This window comes from Dendrobates tinctorius, unplaced genomic scaffold (genome assembly GCF_039654945.1).
Source record: "Dendrobates tinctorius isolate UK_male_01 unplaced genomic scaffold, ASM3965494v1 ptg000236l, whole genome shotgun sequence".
Lineage (NCBI taxonomy): Eukaryota > Metazoa > Chordata > Amphibia > Anura > Dendrobatidae > Dendrobates > Dendrobates tinctorius.
The window spans coordinates 307,254-325,201 of NW_027361903.1; the positions used below are offsets into that span (position 1 = coordinate 307,254).

Below are 17,948 nucleotides of genomic sequence, written 5' to 3' on the forward strand. Positions count from 1 at the left end.
TCCTCGGTGCCTGCGGTTTGTTTTCGGTCCTCGGTGCCTGCGGTTTGTTCTCGGTCCTTGGTGCCTGCGGTTTGTCCTTGGTGCCTGTGGTTTGTTCTCGGTCCTCGGTGCCTGCGGTTTGTTCTCGGTCCTCGGTGCCTGCGGTTTGTTCTCGGTCCTCGGTGCCTGCGGTTTGTTCTCGGTCCTCGGTGCCTGCGGTTTGTTTTCGGTCCTCGGTGCCTGTGGTTTGTTCTCGGTCCTCGGTGCCTGTGGTTTGTTCTCGGTTCTCGGTCCTCGGTGCCTGCGGTTTGTCCTCGGTGCCTGCGGTTTGTTCTCGGTCCTCGGTGCCTGCGGTTTGTTCTCGGTCCTCGGTGCCTGCGGTTTGTTCTCGGTCCTCGGTGCCTGCGGTTTGTTTTCGGTCCTCGGTGCCTGTGGTTTGTTCTCGGTCCTCGGTGCCTGCGGTTTGTTCTCGGTTCTCGGTCCTCGGTGCCTGCGGTTTGTCCTCGGTGCCTGCGGTTTGTTCTCGGTCCTCGGTGCCTGCGGTTTGTTCTCGGTCCTCGGTGCCTGCGGTTTGTTCTCGGTCCTCGGTGCCTGCGGTTTGTTCTCGGTCCTCGGTGCCTGCGGTTTGTTCTCGGTCCTCGGTGCCTGCGGATTGTTCTCGGTCCTCGGTGCCTGCGGATTGTTCTCGGTCCTCGGTGCCTGCGGATTGTTCTCGGTCCTCGGTGCCTGCGGTTTGTTCTCGGTGCCTGCGGTTTGTTCTCGGTGCCTGCGGTTTGTTCTCGGTGCCTGCGGTTTGTTCTCGGTGCCTGCGGTTTGTTCTCGGTGCCTGCGGTTTGTTCTCGGTGCCTGCGGTTTGTTCTCGGTGCCTGCGGTTTGTTCTCGGTGCCTGCGGTTTGTTCTCGGTGCCTGCGGTTTGTTCTCGGTGCCTGCGGTTTGTTCTCGGTGCCTGCGGTTTGTTCTCGGTGCCTGCGGTTTGTTCTCGGTACCTGCGGTTTGTTCTCGGTACCTGCGGTTTGTTTTCGGTCCTCGGTGCCTGCGGTTTGTTCTCGGTGCCTGCGGTTTGTTCTCGGTCCTCGGTGCCTGCGGTTTGTTTTCGGTCCTCGGTGCCTGCGGTTTGTTTTCGGTCCTCGGTGCCTGCGGTTTGTTTTCGGTCCTCGGTGCCTGCGGTTTGTTCTCGGTCCTCGGTGCCTGCGGTTTGTTCTCGGTGCCTGCGGTTTGTTCTCGGTGCCTGCGGTTTGTTCTCGGTGCTTGCGGTTTGTTCTCGGTCCTCGGTGCCTGCGGTTTGTTCTCGGTCCTCGGTGCCTGCGGTTTGTTCTCGGTCCTCGGTGCCTGCGGTTTGTTCTCGGTCCTCGGTGCCTGCGGTTTGTTCTCGGTCCTCGGTGCCTGCGGTTTGTTCTCGGTCCTCGGTGCCTGCGGTTTGTTCTCGGTGCCTGCGGTTTGTTCTCGGTGCCTGCGGTTTGTTCTCGGTGCCTGCGGTTTGTTCTCGGTGCCTGCGGTTTGTTCTCGGTGCTTGCGGTTTGTTCTCGGTCCTCGGTGCCTGCGGTTTGTTCTCGGTCCTCGGTGCCTGCGGTTTGTTCTCGGTCCTCGGTGCCTGCGGTTTGTTCTCGGTCCTCGGTGCCTGCGGTTTGTTCTCGGTCCTCGGTGCCTGCGGTTTGTTCTCGGTCCTCGGTGCCTGCGGTTTGTTCTCGGTGCCTGCGGTTTGTTTTCGGTCCTCGGTGCCTGCGGTTTGTTCTCGGTCCTCGGTGCCTGCGGTTTGTTCTCGGTCCTCGGTGCCTGCGGTTTGTTCTCGGTCCCTGCGGTTTGTTTTCGGTCCTCGGTGCCTGCGGTTTGTTCTCGGTCCTCGGTGCCTGCGGTTTGTTCTCGGTACCTGCGGTTTGTTTTCGGTCCTCGGTGCCTGCGGTTTGTTCTCGGTCCTCGGTGCCTGCGGTTTGTTCTCGGTACCTGCGGTTTGTTCTCGGTCCTCGGTGCCTGCGGTTTGTTCTCGGTCCTCGGTGCCTGCGGTTTGTTCTCGGTCCTCGGTGCCTGCGGTTTGTTCTCGGTCCTCGGTGCCTGCGGTTTGTTCTCGGTCCCTGCGGTTTGTTTTCGGTCCTCGGTGCCTGCGGTTTGTTCTCGGTCCTCGGTGCCTGCGGTTTGTTCTCGGTACCTGCGGTTTGTTCTCGGTCCTCGGTGCCTGCGGTTTGTTCTCGGTGCCTGCGGTTTGTTCTCGGTCCTCGGTGCCTGCGGTTTGTTCTCGGTCCTCGGTGCCTGCGGTTTGTTCTCGGTCCTCGGTGCCTGCGGTTTGTTCTCGGTCCTCGGTGCCTGCGGTTTGTTCTCGGTCCTCGGTGCCTGCGGTTTGTTTTCGGTCCTCGGTGCCTGCGGTTTGTTTTCGGTCCTCGGTGCCTGCGGTTTGTTCTCGGTCCTCGGTGCCTGCGGTTTGTTCTCGGTCCTCGGTGCCTGCGGTTTGTTCTCGGTGCCTGCGGTTTGTTCTCGGTGCCTGCGGTTTGTTCTCGGTGCCTGCGGTTTGTTCTCGGTGCCTGCGGTTTGTTCTCGGTGCCTGCGGTTTGTTCTCGGTGCCTGCGGTTTGTTCTCGGTGCCTGCGGTTTGTTCTCGGTGCCTGCGGTTTGTTCTCGGTGCCTGCGGTTTGTTCTCGGTGCCTGCGGTTTGTTCTCGGTGCCTGCGGTTTGTTTTCGGTCCTCGGTGCCTGCGGTTTGTTCTCGGTCCTCGGTGCCTGCGGTTTGTTCTCGGTGCCTGCGGTTTGTTCTCGGTGCCTGCGGTTTGTTCTCGGTGCCTGCGGTTTGTTCTCGGTCCTCGGTGCCTGCGGTTTGTTCTCGGTCCTCGGTGCCTGCGGTTTGTTTTCGGTCCTCGGTGCCTGCGGTTTGTTTTCGGTCCTCGGTGCCTGCGGTTTGTTTTCGGTCCTCGGTGCCTGCGGTTTGTTTTCGGTCCTCGGTGCCTGCGGTTTGTTTTCGGTCCTCGGTGCCTGCGGTTTGTTTTCGGTCCTCGGTGCCTGCGGTTTGTTTTCGGTCCTCGGTGCCTGCGGTTTGTTCTCGGTCCTCGGTGCCTGCGGTTTGTTCTCGGTGCCTGCGGTTTGTTCTCGGTGCCTGCGGTTTGTTCTCGGTCCTCGGTGCCTGCGGTTTGTTCTCGGTCCTCGGTGCCTGCGGTTTGTTCTCGGTCCTCGGTGCCTGCGGTTTGTTCTCGGTCCTCGGTGCCTGCGGTTTGTTCTCGGTGCCTGCGGTTTGTTCTCGGTGCCTGCGGTTTGTTCTCGGTGCCTGCGGTTTGTTCTCGGTGCCTGCGGTTTGTTCTCGGTCCTCGGTGCCTGCGGTTTGTTCTCGGTCCTCGGTGCCTGCGGTTTGTTTTCGGTCCTCGGTGCCTGCGGTTTGTTTTCGGTCCTCGGTGCCTGCGGTTTGTTTTCGGTCCTCGGTGCCTGCGGTTTGTTCTCGGTGCCTGCGGTTTGTTCTCGGTGCCTGCGGTTTGTTCTCGGTGCCTGCGGTTTGTTCTCGGTGCCTGCGGTTTGTTCTCGGTGCCTGCGGTTTGTTCTCGGTCCTCGGTGCCTGCGGTTTGTTCTCGGTCCTCGGTGCCTGCGGTTTGTTCTCGGTCCTCGGTGCCTGCGGTTTGTTCTCGGTGCCTGCGGTTTGTTCTCGGTGCCTGCGGTTTGTTCTCGGTCCCTGCGGTTTGTTCTCGGTCCCTGCGGTTTGCTTTCGGTCCTCGGTGCCTGCGGTTTGTTCTCGGTCCTCGGTGCCTGCGGTTTGTTCTCGGTGCCTGCGGTTTGTTCTCGGTGCCTGCGGTTTGTTCTCGGTCCTCGGTGCCTGCGGTTTGTTCTCGGTCCTCGGTGCCTGCGGTTTGTTCTCGGTCCTCGGTGCCTGCGGTTTGTTCTCGGTCCTCGGTGCCTGCGGTTTGTTCTCGGTCCTCGGTGCCTGCGGTTTGTTCTCGGTCCTCGGTGCCTGCGGTTTGTTCTCGGTCCTCGGTGCCTGCGGTTTGGTCTCGGTCCTCGGTGCCTGCGGTTTGTTCTCGGTCCTCGGTGCCTGCGGTTTGTTCTCGGTCCCTGCGGTTTGTTCTCGGTCCTCGGTGCCTGCGGTTTGTTTTCGGTCCTCGGTGCCTGCGGTTTGTTTTCGGTCCTCGGTGCCTGCGGTTTGTTTTCGGTCCTCGGTGCCTGCGGTTTGTTTTCGGTCCTCGGTGCCTGCGGTTTGTTCTCGGTCCTCGGTGCCTGCGGTTTGTTCTCGGTCCTCGGTGCCTGCGGTTTGTTCTCGGTCCTCGGTGCCTGCGGTTTGTTTTCGGTCCTCGGTGCCTGCGGTTTGTTTTCGGTCCTCGGTGCCTGCGGTTTGTTTTCGGTCCTCGGTGCCTGCGGTTTGTTTTCGGTCCTCGGTGCCTGCGGTTTGTTTTCGGTGCCTGCGGTTTGTTTTCGGTGCCTGCGGTTTGTTTTCGGTGCCTGCGGTTTGTTTTCGGTGCCTGCGGTTTGTTCTCGGTGCCTGCGGTTTGTTCTCGGTGCCTGCGGTTTGTTCTCGGTGCCTGCGGTTTGTTCTCGGTGCCTGCGGTTTGTTCTCGGTGCCTGCGGTTTGTTCTCGGTGCCTGCGGTTTGTTCTCGGTGCCTGCGGTTTGTTCTCGGTCCTCGGTGCCTGCGGTTTGTTCTCGGTCCTCGGTGCCTGCGGTTTGTTCTCGGTCCTCGGTGCCTGCGGTTTGTTTTCGGTCCTCGGTGCCTGCGGTTTGTTCTCGGTCCTCGGTGCCTGCGGTTTGTTCTCGGTCCTCGGTGCCTGCGGTTTGTTCTCGGTGCCTGCGGTTTGTTCTCGGTGCCTGCGGTTTGTTCTCGGTGCCTGCGGTTTGTTCTCGGTGCCTGCGGTTTGTTCTCGGTGCCTGCGGTTTGTTCTCGGTGCCTGCGGTTTGTTCTCGGTGCCTGCGGTTTGTTCTCGGTGCCTGCGGTTTGTTCTCGGTGCCTGCGGTTTGTTCTCGGTGCCTGCGGTTTGTTCTCGGTGCCTGCGGTTTGTTCTCGGTGCCTGCGGTTTGTTCTCGGTGCCTGCGGTTTGTTCTCGGTCCTCGGTGCCTGCGGTTTGTTCTCGGTCCTCGGTGCCTGCGGTTTGTTCTCGGTTCTCGGTGCCTGCGGTTTGTTCTCGGTCCCTGCGGTTTGCTTTCGGTCCTCGGTGCCTGCGGTTTGTTCTCGGTACCTGCGGTTTGTTTTCGGTCCTCGGTGCCTGCGGTTTGTTCTCGGTCCTCGGTGCCTGCGGTTTGTTCTCGGTCCTCGGTGCCTGCGGTTTGTTCTCGTTCCTCGGTGCCTGCGGTTTGTTCTCGTTCCTCGGTGCCTGCGGTTTGTTCTCGGTCCTCGGTGCCTGCGGTTTGTTCTCGGTCCTCGGTGCCTGCCTTGTGTCTCACAATCGCTCTGTCTCCCCTGGTTTTTGGTCACCAGTTGCTGTGGCCGCTGTGTAGTTCGGTATAACAAAGTCTGCGCTCCCAGCCTCTGTCCACTGATCCCCCACAGTGACACTAGACCTTCAGCAGCAGCAGTCATGGACCAGTGTGTGTGTGTAGTGCAGCACTGTAGGATCCAGTGTGTGTTTATGTAGTGCAGCATGGGAGGATCCAGTGTGTGTGTGTATAGTGCAGCACGGGAGGATCCTGTGTGTGTGTAGTGCAGCTTGGGAGGATCCAGTGTGTGTGTAGTGCAGCATGGTAGGATCCAGTGTGTGTGTAGTGCAGCACGGGAGGATCCAGTGTGTGTGTAGTGCAACACGGGAGGATCCAGTGTGTGTGTAATGCAGCTTGGGAGGATCCAGTGTGTGTGTAGTGCAGCATGGTAGGATCCAGTGTGTGTGTGTAGTGCAGCACGGGAGGATCCAGTGTGTGTGTAGTGCAGCACGGGAGGATCCAGTGTGTGTGTAGTGCAGTATGGGAGGATCCAGTGTGTGTGTGTGTGTGTATAGTACAGCATGGGAGGATCCAGTGTGTGTGTGTAGTGCAGCATGGGAGGATCCAGTGTGTGTGTGTAGTGCAGCATGGGAGGATCCAGTGTGTGTGTGTGTGTGTGTGTGTGTAGTGCAGCATGGGAGGATCCAGTGTGTGTGTGTGTAGTGCAGCACGGGAGGATCCAGTGTGTGTGTGTAGTGCAGCATGGGAGGATCCAGTGTGTGTGTATAGTGCAGCACCGGAGGATCCAGTGTGTGTAGTGCAGCATGGGAGGATCCAGTGTGTGGTGCAGCACGGGAGGATCCAGTGTGTGTGTGTGTGGTGCAGCACGGGAGGATCCAGTGTGTGTGTGTGTGTGTAGTGCAGCACGGGAGGATCCAGTGTGTGTGTAGTGCAGCACGGGAGGATCCAGTGTGTGTGTAGTGCAGCACGGGAGGATCCAGTGTGTGTGTGTAGTGCAGCACGGGAGGATCCAGTGTGTGTGTGTAGTGCAGCATGGGAGGATCCAGTGTGTGTGTAGTGCAGCATGGGAGGATCCAGTGTGTGTGTAGTGCAGCATGGGAGGATCCAGTGTGTGTACACCTCATAGCTGCCCAAAAGGACGCCCAGGACAGGCATTGCTCGTCTCCAGTAACACATCAACATCAATTGATAGTTGGAATAAATGGACTGCATTCATCACCACAACTTCTTAAGGTGCAGGCTTTATTTTCAAGTGTAGGGGTCTGCAGTATGAGGTTCTGCAGCAGCTGAGGTGTGCAGTATGAGGTTCTGCCCCCCCCCCCCCCCCCCTAGGTTTGATCCTGGCTACGCCCATAGTGTGAATGTAGCCTGAGGATCTAGGCTTTATCTTAGCCGAGATAAGTCATAGTGAGTATGTGTATATTATATATTTATATATATATATATATATATATATATATATATATATATATATATATATATATATATATATATATACACACACACAGGACAGACCAAAAGTTTGGACACACCTTCTCAATCAAAGCGTTTTCTTTATTTTCATGACTATGAAAATTGTAGATTCAGTCTGAAGGCATCAAAACTATGAATTACTGCATGTGGAATTATATCATTAACAAGTGTGAAACAACTGAAAATATGTCTTCTATTCTAGGTTCTTCACAGTAGCCACCTTTTGCTTTGATTACTGCTTTGCACACTCTTGCCATTTTCTTGATGAGCTTCAAGAGGTAGTCACCGGAAATGGTTTTCACTTCACAGGTGTGCCCTGTCAGGTTTAATAAGTGGGATTTCTTGCCTTATAAATGAGGTTGGGACCATCAGTTGTGTTGTGCAGAAGTCTGGTGGATGCACAGCCGATAGTCCTACTGAATAGACTGTTAGAATTTGTATTATGACAAGAAAAAAGCAGCTGAGTAAAGAAAAACGAGTGGCCATCATTACTTTATGAAATGAAGGTCAGTCAGACCGAAAAATTGGGAAAACTTTGAAAGTGTCCCCAAGTGCAGTGGCAAAGAAGAATCTAGAATATAAGACATATTTTCAGTTGTTTCACACTTAATTATATAATCCCACATGTGGCAATTCACAGTTTTGATGCCTTCAGAGTGAATCTACAATTTTCATAGTCATGAAAATAAAGAAAACTCTTTGAATGAGAAGGTGTGTCCAAACTTTGGTCTGTACCGTATATATGTAATCGATATTACATAGTGTATTACATATTTACAATTTATTACAGTTTTTTGTGTTCTAAAGTTGTATTCCAATAAATATATATTCTGTTCTATCTAAATGTCTTGATTATTGGATCATAGAAATGATTAAGTGTCTGATGTTCACATTGTACAATAAATTTTTCACTTAAATATAAGCAATATATGTGGGAGTCGGAGTCGCAGGTTTGGCTTACCGACTCCACAGCCCTGGTCGCACGGGAGGATCCAGTGTGAGTGTGTGAGTGGAGTGCAGCATATGGGATCCAGTGTGTGTGTGAGTGGAGTGCAGCACGCGAGGATCCAGTGTGTGTGGAGTGCAGCATGGGGGTGATCCAATGTGTGAAATGCAGCACGGAGGGGGGAATCCAGTGTGTGTGGAGTGGAGCACAGTGGGGGGATCCAGTGTGTGTGGATTGGAGCACAGTGGGGGGATCCAGTGTGTGTGGAGTGGAGCACAGTGGGGGGATCCAGTGTGTGTGGAGTGGAGCACAGTGGGGGGATCCAGTGTGTGTGGAGTGGAGCACAGTGGGGGGATCCAGTGTGTGTGGAGTGGAGCACAGTGGGGGGATCCAGTGTGTGTGGAGTGGAGCACAGTGGGGGGATCCAGTGTGTGTGGAGTGGAGCACAGTGGGGGGATCCAGTGTGTGTGGAGTGGAGCACAGTGGGGGGATCCAGTGTGTGTGGAGTGGAGCACAGTGGGGGGATCCAGTGTGTGTGGAGTGGAGCACAGTGGGGGGATCCAGTGTGTGTGGAGTGCATGCAGCATGGGGGATCCAGTGTGTGTGGAGTGCATGCAGCATGGGGAGATTCAGTGTGTGTGGAGTGCGTGCAGCATGGGGAGATCCAGTGTGTGGTGCCGCACGGTGGGATCCAGAGTGCAGCATGGGGGATCAAATGTGTGGAGTGCACTCTCCATCCTCCTGTCTTCTCCTGCTTGCCTCACTCCTCCAGGCATCTTGGATCTGTTTGATCTTGGTGCCACTTACAACTATTAAACTCTCCATTTGCAGTTTCCGTCTTGGCTGTAGAAGAATATGAAGAACTGCAGAGCAGCCTGGAGATGGAGAAGGATCTCCGGGCAAAAGCAGAGTCGCTCGCTCAGGAGGTACGGGGCAGACACCTGGCGGGTGAGGGCAGGCCGATGTGTAATAATGAGGTGACTGGGCACTGACCCTTCTGACACAGGATGTACGGGGCAGACGGGTGAGGGCAGGCCAATGTGTAATAATGAGGTGACTGGCGCTAATACATAATATTGGCACAGGAGGTACGGGCGGAAACCGGGCGGGTGAGGGCAGGCTGAAGTGTAATAATGAGGTGACTGGGCACTGACATTTCTGGCACGGGATGTACGGGGCAGACACCTGGCTTGTGAGGGTGGGCGGATGTGTAATAATGAGGTGACTGGGCACTGACATTTCTGGCACAGGATGTACGGTGCAGACACCTGGCTTGTGAGGGTGGGCGGATGTGTAACTTGTGAGGGTGGGCGGATGTGTAATAATGAGGTGACTGGGCACTGACATTTCTGGCACAGGATGTACGGGGCAGACACCTGGCTTGTGAGGGTGGGCGGATATATAATAATGAGGTGACTGGGCACTGACATTTCTGGCACAGGAGGTACGGGGCAGACACTTGGCTTGGGAGGGTGGGCGGATGTATAATAATGAGGTGACTGGGCACTGACATTTCTGGCACAGGATGTACGGGGCAGACACCTGACTTGTGAGGGTGGGCGGATGTGTAATAATGAGGTGACTGGGCACTGACATTTCTGGCACAGGATGTACGGTGCAGACACCTGGCTTGTGAGGGTGGGCGGATGTGTAACTTGTGAGGGTGGGCGGATGTGTACTAATGAGGTGACTGGGCACTGACATTTCTGGCACAGGATGTACGGGGCAGACACCTGGCTTGTGAGGGTGGGCGGATATATAATAATGAGGTGACTGGGCACTGACATTTCTGGCACAGGAGGTACGGGGCAGACACTTGGCTTGTGAGGGTGGGCGGATGTATAATAATGAGGTGACTGGGCACTGACATTTCTGGCACAGGATGTACGGGGCAGACACCTGACTTGTGAGGGTGGGCGGATGTGTAATAATGAGGTGACTGGGCACTGACATTTCTGGCACAGGATGTACGGGGCAGACACCTGCCTTGTGAGGGTGGGTGGATGAGTAATAATGAGGTGACTGGGCACTGACATTTCTGGCACAGGATGTACAGGGCAGACACCTGGCTTGTGAGTGTGGGCGGATGTGTAATAATGAGGTGACTGGGCACTGACATTTCTGGCACAGGATGTACGGGGCAGACACCTGGCTTGTGAGGGTGGGCGGATGTGTAATAATGAGGTGACTGGGCACTGACATTGCTGGCAAAGGAGGTACGGGGCAGACACCTGACTTGTGAGGGCGGGTGGATGTGTAATAATGAGGTGACTGGGAACTGACATTTCTGGCACAGGATGTACAGGGCAGACACCTGACGTGTGAGGGTGGGCGGATGTGTAATAATGAGGTGACTGAGCACTGACATTTCTGGCACTGGATGTACAGGGCAGACACCTGGCTTGTGAGGGTGGGCGGATGTATAATAATGAGGTGGCTGGGCACTGACATTACTGGCACAGGATGTACGGGGCAGACACCTGACTTGTGAGGGTGGGTGGATGTGTAATAATGAGGTGACTGGGCACTGACATTTCGACGTGTGAGGGTGGGTGGATGTGTAATAATGAGGTGACTGGGCACTGACATTTCTGGCACAGGATGTACAGGGCAGACACCTGACGTGTGAGGGTGGGCGGATGTGTAATAATGAGGTGACTGGGCACTGACATTTCTGGAACTGGATGTACAGGGCAGACACCTGGCTTGTGAGGGTGGGCGGATGTATAATAATGAGGTGACTGGGCACTGACATTACTGGCACAGGATGTACGGGGCAGACACCTGACTTGTGAGGGTGGGTGGATGTGTAATAATGAGGTGACTGGGCACTGACATTTCGACGTGTGAGGGTGGGCGGATGTGTAATAATGAGGTGACTGGGTACTGACATTTCTGGCACAGGATGTACGGGGCAGACACCTGACTTGTGAGGGTGGGCGGATGTGTAATAATGAGGTGACTGGGCACTGACATTTCGACGTGTGAGGGTGGGCGGATGTGTAATAATGAGGTTACTGGGCACTGACATTTCTGGCACAGGATGTACGGTGCAGACACCTGACTTGTGAGGGTGGGCGGATGTGTAATAATGAGGTGACTGGGCACTGACATTTCTGGCACAGGATGTACGGGGTAGACACCTGCCTTGTGAGGGTGGGTGGATGTGTAATAATGAGGTGACTGGGCACTGACATTTCTGGCACAGGATGTACAGGGCAGACACCTGGCTTGTGAGGGTGGGCGGATGTGTAATAATGAGGTGACTGGGCACTGACATTTCTGGCACAGGATGTACGGGGCAGACACCTGCCTTGTGAGGGTGGGTGGATGTGTAATAATGAGGTGACTGGGCACTGACATTTCTGGCACAGGATGTACAGGGCAGACACCTGACGTGTGAGGGTGGGCGGATGTGTAATAATGAGGTGACTGGGCACTGACATTTCTGGAACTGGATGTACAGGGCAGACACCTGGCTTGTGAGGGTGGGCGGATGTATAATAATGAGGTGACTGGGCACTGACATTACTGGCACAGGATGTACGGGGCAGACACCTGACTTGTGAGGGTGGGTGGATGTGTAATAATGAGGTGACTGGGCACTGACATTTCGACGTGTGAGGGTGGGCGGATGTGTAATAATGAGGTGACTGGGCACTGACATTTCTGGCACAGGATGTACGGGGCAGACACCTGGTTTGTGAGGGTGGGCGGATGTATAATAATGAGGTGACTGGGCACTGACATTTCTGGCACAGGATGTACGGGGCAGACACCTGACTTGTGAGAGTGGGCGGATGTGTAATAATGAGGTGACTGGGCACTAACATTTCTGGCACAGGAGGTACGGGGCAGACACCTGGCTTGTGAGGGTGGGTGTATTTGTAATAATGAGGTGACTAGGCACTGATATTTCTGGCACAGGATGTACGGGGCAGACACCTGACTTGTAAGGGTGGGCGGATGTGTATTAATGAGGTGACTGGGAACTGACATTTCTGACACAGGAGGTACGGGGCAGACACCTGACTTGTGAGAGTGGGCGGATGTGTAATAATGAGGTGACTGGGCACTGACATTGCTGGCACAGGAGGTACAGGGCAGACACCTGGCGGGTGGATTTATGATCATTCTATATATGTCTTTCTATATAACGCTTACATGGTGAGAGCTGCTGCTGTTGTAACGAACTCTCTGCTGTGTGAGCAGGGCTGTCTCATGGTGGATGTTGGGGTTGATCTCCTTCTGCGGTTTTTTTTTTTTTTTTTTTTTCCCCGCTTATCTCTAGATGTATATTGAGCAGAGTTCCTTGAAGAGACAGAGCTGCCTCCTGCTGCAGAGCATCACTCCCGACCAGCAGTTACTAAAAGCTCTCGATGAGAACGCAAGATTAACCCATTCACTGGAAGAGGCGGAGATCCGGCATCAGCTGAAGGTAACGGCTTTGTACGCGTCAGAGTGCTCTCCATACAGTGACAGTACTCGCCATACAGTGACAGTGCGCTCCAGACAGTGCTCGACATACAGTGACCGTGCTCGCCATACAGTGACAGTGCGCTCCATACAGTGACAGGTGCGCTCCATACAGTGCTCTCCATACAGTGACAGCGCACTCTATACAGTGCACTCCATGCAGTGACAGTGCTTGCCATACAGTGACAGTGCGCTCAATACAGTACACTCCATACAGTGACAGCGTGCTATATAGAGAGCACTCCATACAGTGCACTCCATACAGTGATATTGTGCTCCACGTAGTGACAGTTCTTGCCATACAGTGACAGTGTGCTCCATACAGTGCACTCCATACAGTGACAGTGAGCTCATACAGTGACAGTGCACTCCATGCAGTGACAGTGCTTGCCATACAGTGACAGTGTGCTCGATACACTGCACTCCATACAGTGACAGCGTGCTATATAGAGAGCACTCCATCCAGTGACAGTGTGCTCCATACAGTGCACTCCATACAGTGATAGTGCGCTCCACGTAGTGACAGTTCTTGCCATACAGTGACAGTGCGCTCCATACAGTGCACTCCATACAGTGACAGCATGCTATATACAGAGCACTCCATGCAGAGACAGTGTTCTCCTTACAGTGCATTCCATACAGTGCTTGCCACACAGTGACAGCGCACTCCATACATGAGTTTTATTGTAGTGGTTGGAGTGCAGTCCCAAGCAGCACAGATAATTTCAGGAGTCACATCTCAGGTTTCTGACAGGTGAAGGAGCTGGAGGAGCAGCTCCAGGAGGCAAAGCTGCGGAAAGAGGCGCAGAGCCTGAAGAAGCAGCTGGAGATCCTGGAGGAGGAGAAAAAGGATCTGGAGTGCCGGGTGCAGAGCGCCGAGACTGCGGTGAAGGACCTGAAGCACTGTGGTGCGTGGACGGCTATGTGCGGGAGATTATTACTGGGGCATTACTGTGAGCTGGCTGTCGCTCTTGCTGTGGAGGATGGGGTCGGGTGAAGGGAGTGCTTGTGTGGGGGAGGGGTGTCACGTGGGGTCCGGCACTCGGCCGGTCAAAGTGGTTTTTGTCAATCGGTGAGGTGTCTCGTGGGGCTGTGGTGCGTTTCATGGTTTGTTGCTCTCGCAGCAGGTTGGGGCATGTCGACCTAGGTTGTATGGATTTGAGGGGGTTGTATGGACCGGGGATGAATGGACCGGGGGGGTTGTTGGCGGGTTGTATGGACCAGGGGAGCTATATGGACCGGGGGTGTATGGACCAGGATGGGGGGTTGTACGGACCGGGGGAGTTGTATTGGACTGGGAGTGGGGGGGTGTATGGACCAGGTGGTTTGTATGGACCGGGAGTGGTGGGGATGTATGGACCAGGGGGTTTATATGGACCGGGAGTGGGGGGGATGTATGGACCAGGGGGTTTATATGGACCGGGAGTGGGGGGGATGTATGGACCAGGGGGTTTATATGGACCGGGAGTGGGGGGGATGTATGGACCAGGGGGTTTGTATGGACCGGGAGTGGTGGGGATGTATGGACCAGGGGGTTTATATGGATCGGGAGTGGGGGGATGTATGGACCAGGGGGTTTGTATGGACCGGGAGTGGGGGGGATGTATGGACGAGGGGGTTTATATGGACCGGGAGTGGGGGGGATGTAGGGATGTATGGACCAGGGGGTTTGTATGGACTGGGAGTGGGGGGGGTTGTATGAACCAGGGGGGGATGTATGGACCAGGGTGATTGTATGGACCTGGGGGGTTGTATTGATGGGGATTGTATGGACCAGGGTGGGGGGTTATTATTTATTTATATAGCACCGGTGATTCCATGGTGCTGTACATGAGAAGGGGTTACATACAAAGTACAGGGGGTTGTATGGACCGGGGATGAATGGAGCAGGTGGTGGGGTTATATGGATCAGGTGGGGGGCAGTTCTATGCACTGGGTGGGGGGGGGTTGTATGGACCAGGGTGGGGGGGTTGTATGGACCGGGTGCCACCTTCTCGAACATTTCTCACATGATTGTTTTCTGCTGCAGTTGATGAGCTCCAGAAGCGTTTGCATCAGGCGGAGAAAGCGGCTGCTCCTCCTCCTCCTCCACCGCCGCCTCCGCTGCCACCACCGCCGCCACCAAACCCCATCCGGTGAGATGTACAGGAGGCCTTCACCTCCGTCACCCTCTGATCAGCGGAGGGTGTGCGGATGCTGGGTGTAGTAGTCTGTGGCTGTTACACCCTATAGATGTATACGGGGGAGGATGCTGGGTGTAGTAGTCTGTGGCTGTTACACCCTATAGATGTATACGGGGAGGATGCTGGGGGTAGTAGTCTGTGGCTGTTACACCCTATAGATGTATACGGGGGAGGATGCTGGGTGTAGTAGTCTGTGGCTGTTACACCCTATAGATGTATACGGGGAGGATGCTGGGGGTAGTAGTCTGTGGCTGTTACACTCTATAGATGTATACGGGGAGGATGCTGGGGGTAGTAGTCTGTGGCTGTTACACCCTATAGATGTATACGGGGAGGATGCTGGGGGTAGTAGTCTGTGGCTGTTACACCCTATAGATGTATACGGGGAGGATGCTGCGGGTAGTAGTCTGTGGCTGTTACACTCTATAGATGTATACGGGGAGGATGCTGGGTGTAGTAGTCTGTGGCTGTTACACCCTATAGATGTATACGGGGAGGATGCTGGGGGTAGTAGTCTGTGGCTGTTACACCCTATAGATGTATACGGGGAGGATGCTGCGGGTAGTAGTCTGTGGCTGTTACACTCTATAGATGTATACGGGGAGGATGCTGGGTGTAGTAGTCTGTGGCTGTTACACCCTATAGATGTATACGGGGAGGGTGCTGGGTGTAGTAGTCTGTGGCTGTTACACCCTATAGATGTATACGGGGAGGATGCTGGGGGTAGTAGTCTGTGGCTGTTACACCCTATAGATGTATACGGGGAGGATGCTGCGGGTAGTAGTCTGTGGCTGTTACACTCTATAGATGTATACGGGGAGGATGCTGGGTGTAGTAGTCTGTGGCTGTTACACCCTATAGATGTATACGGGGAGGGTGCTGGGTGTAGTAGTCTGTGGCTGTTACACCCTATAGATGTATACGGGGAGGATGCTGGGGGTAGTAGTCTGTGGCTGTTACACCCTATAGATGTATACGGGGAGGATGCTGCGGGTAGTAGTCTGTGGCTGTTACACTCTATAGATGTATACGGGGAGGATGCTGGGGGTAGTAGTCTGTGGCTGTTACACCCTATAGATGTATACGGGGAGGATGCTGGGGGTAGTAGTCTGTGGCTGTTACACCCTATAGATGTATACGGGGAGGATGCTGCGGGTAGTAGTCTGTGGCTGTTACACTCTATAGATGTATACGGGGAGGATGCTGGGTGTAGTAGTCTGTGGCTGTTACACCCTATAGATGTATACGGGGAGGGTGCTGGGTGTAGTAGTCTGTGGCTGTTACACCCTATAGATGTATACGGGGAGGATGCTGGGGGTAGTAGTCTGTGGCTGTTACACCCTATAGAGGTATACGGGGAGGGTGCTGGGTGTAGTAGTGTGTGGCTGTTACACTCTATAGATGTATACGGGGAGGATGCTGGGTGTAGTAGTCTGTGGCTGTTACACCCTATAGAGGTATACGGGGAGGATGCTGGGTGTAGTAGTCTGTGGCTGTTACACTCTATAGAGGTATACGGGGGAGGATGCTGGGGGTAGTAGTCTGTGGCTGTTACACTCTATAGATGTATACGGGGAGGATGCTGGGTGTAGTAGTCTGTGGCTGTTACACCCTATAGATGTATACGGGGAGGATGCTGCGGGTAGTAGTCTGTGGCTGTTACACCCTATAGATGTATACGGGGAGGATGCTGGGTGTAGTAGTCTGTGGCTGTTACACCCTATAGATGTATACGGGGAGGGTGCTGGGTGTAGTAGTCTGTGGCTGTTACACCCTATAGATGTATACGGGGAGGATGCTGGGGGTAGTAGTCTGTGGCTGTTACACCCTATAGATGTATACGGGGAGGATGCTGCGGGTAGTAGTCTGTGGCTGTTACACCCTATAGAGGTATACGGGGGAGGATGCTGGGGGTAGTAGTCTGTGGCTGTTACACTCTATAGATGTATACGGGGAGGATGCTGGGTGTAGTAGTCTGTGGCTGTTACACCCTATAGATGTATACGGGGAGGATGCTGCGGGTAGTAGTCTGTGGCTGTTACACCCTATAGATGTATACGGGGAGGATGCTGGGTGTAGTAGTCTGTGGCTGTTACACCCTATAGATGTATACGGGGAGGGTGCTGGGTGTAGTAGTCTGTGGCTGTTACACCCTATAGATGTATACGGGGAGGATGCTGGGGGTAGTAGTCTGTGGCTGTTATACCCTATAGATGTATACGGGGAGGATGCTGGGTGTAGTAGTCTGTGGCTGTTACACCCTATAGATGTATACGGGGAGGATGCTGCGGGTAGTAGTCTGTGGCTGTTACACTCTATAGATGTATACGGGGAGGATGCTGGGTGTAGTAGTCTGTGGCTGTTACACCCTATAGATGTATACGGGGAGGGTGCTGGGTGTAGTAGTCTGTGGCTGTTACACCCTATAGATGTATACGGGGAGGATGCTGGGGGTAGTAGTCTGTGGCTGTTACACCCTATAGATGTATACGGGGAGGATGCTGCGGGTAGTAGTCTGTGGCTGTTACACCCTATAGATGTATATGGGGAGGATGCTGGGGGTAGTAGTCTGTGGCTGTTACACCCTATAGATGTATACGGGGAGGATGCTGCGGGTAGTAGTCTGTGGCTATTACACTCTATAGATGTATACGGGGAGGATGCTGGGTGTAGTAGTCTGTGGCTGTTACACCCTATAGATGTATACGGGGAGGGTGCTGGGTGTAGTAGTCTGTGGCTGTTACACCCTATAGATGTATACGGGGAGGATGCTGGGGGTAGTAGTCTGTGGCTGTTACACCCTATAGATGTATACGGGGAGGATGCTGGGGGTAGTAGTCTGTGGCTGTTACACCCTATAGAGGTATACGGGGGAGGATGCTGGGTGTAGTAGTCTGTGGCTGTTACACCCTATAGAGGTATACGGGGGAGGATGCTGGGTGTAGTAGTCTGTGGCTGTTACACCCTATAGATGTATACGGGGAGGATGCTGGGGGTAGTAGTCTGTGGCTGTTACACTCTATAGATGTATACGGGGAGGATGCTGGGTGTAGTAGTCTGTGGCTTTTACACTCTATAGATGTATACGGGGAGGATGCTGGGTGTAGTAGTGTGTGGCTCTTACACCCTATAGATGTATACGGGGAGGATGCTGGGTGTAGTAGTCTGTGGCTGTTACACCCTATAGATGTATACGGGGAGGATGCTGGGGGTAGTAGTCTGTGGTTGTTATACCCTATAGATGTATACTGGGAGGGTGTGCGGATGCTGGGGGTAGTAGTCTGTGGCTGTTACACCCTATAGATGTATACGGGGAGGATGCTGGGGGTAGTAGTCTGTGGCTTTTACACCCTATAGATGTATACGGGGAGGATGCTGGGGGTAGTAGTCTGTGGCTGTTACACCCTATAGAGGTATACGGGGGAGGATGCTGGGTGTAGTAGTCTGTGGCTTTTACACCCTATAGATGTATACGGGGAGGATGCTGGGTGTAGTAGTGTGTGGCTCTTACACCCTATAGATGTATACGGGGAGGATGCTGGGGGTAGTAGTCTGTGGCT

The 17,948-nt window shown here is 54.4% G+C and overlaps 1 protein-coding gene across 4 annotated transcripts in view; it reads left to right on the plus strand.

The window, feature by feature from the left end:
- The window catches only part of SHTN1 (shootin 1), a 105,492-nt gene that overhangs the window by 53,912 nt on the left and 33,632 nt on the right, over window positions 1-17,948 (plus strand). For all 4 annotated transcript variants that reach the window (XM_073556565.1, XM_073556564.1, XM_073556566.1 and 1 more), the window contains exons 8-11: window positions 8,561-8,655; window positions 12,021-12,167; window positions 12,960-13,113; window positions 14,235-14,340. In XM_073556565.1, coding sequence (XP_073412666.1) covers window positions 8,561-8,655; window positions 12,021-12,167; window positions 12,960-13,113; window positions 14,235-14,340 — 502 coding nt within the window. The remainder of the gene's footprint in view (window positions 1-8,560; window positions 8,656-12,020; window positions 12,168-12,959; window positions 13,114-14,234; window positions 14,341-17,948) is intronic.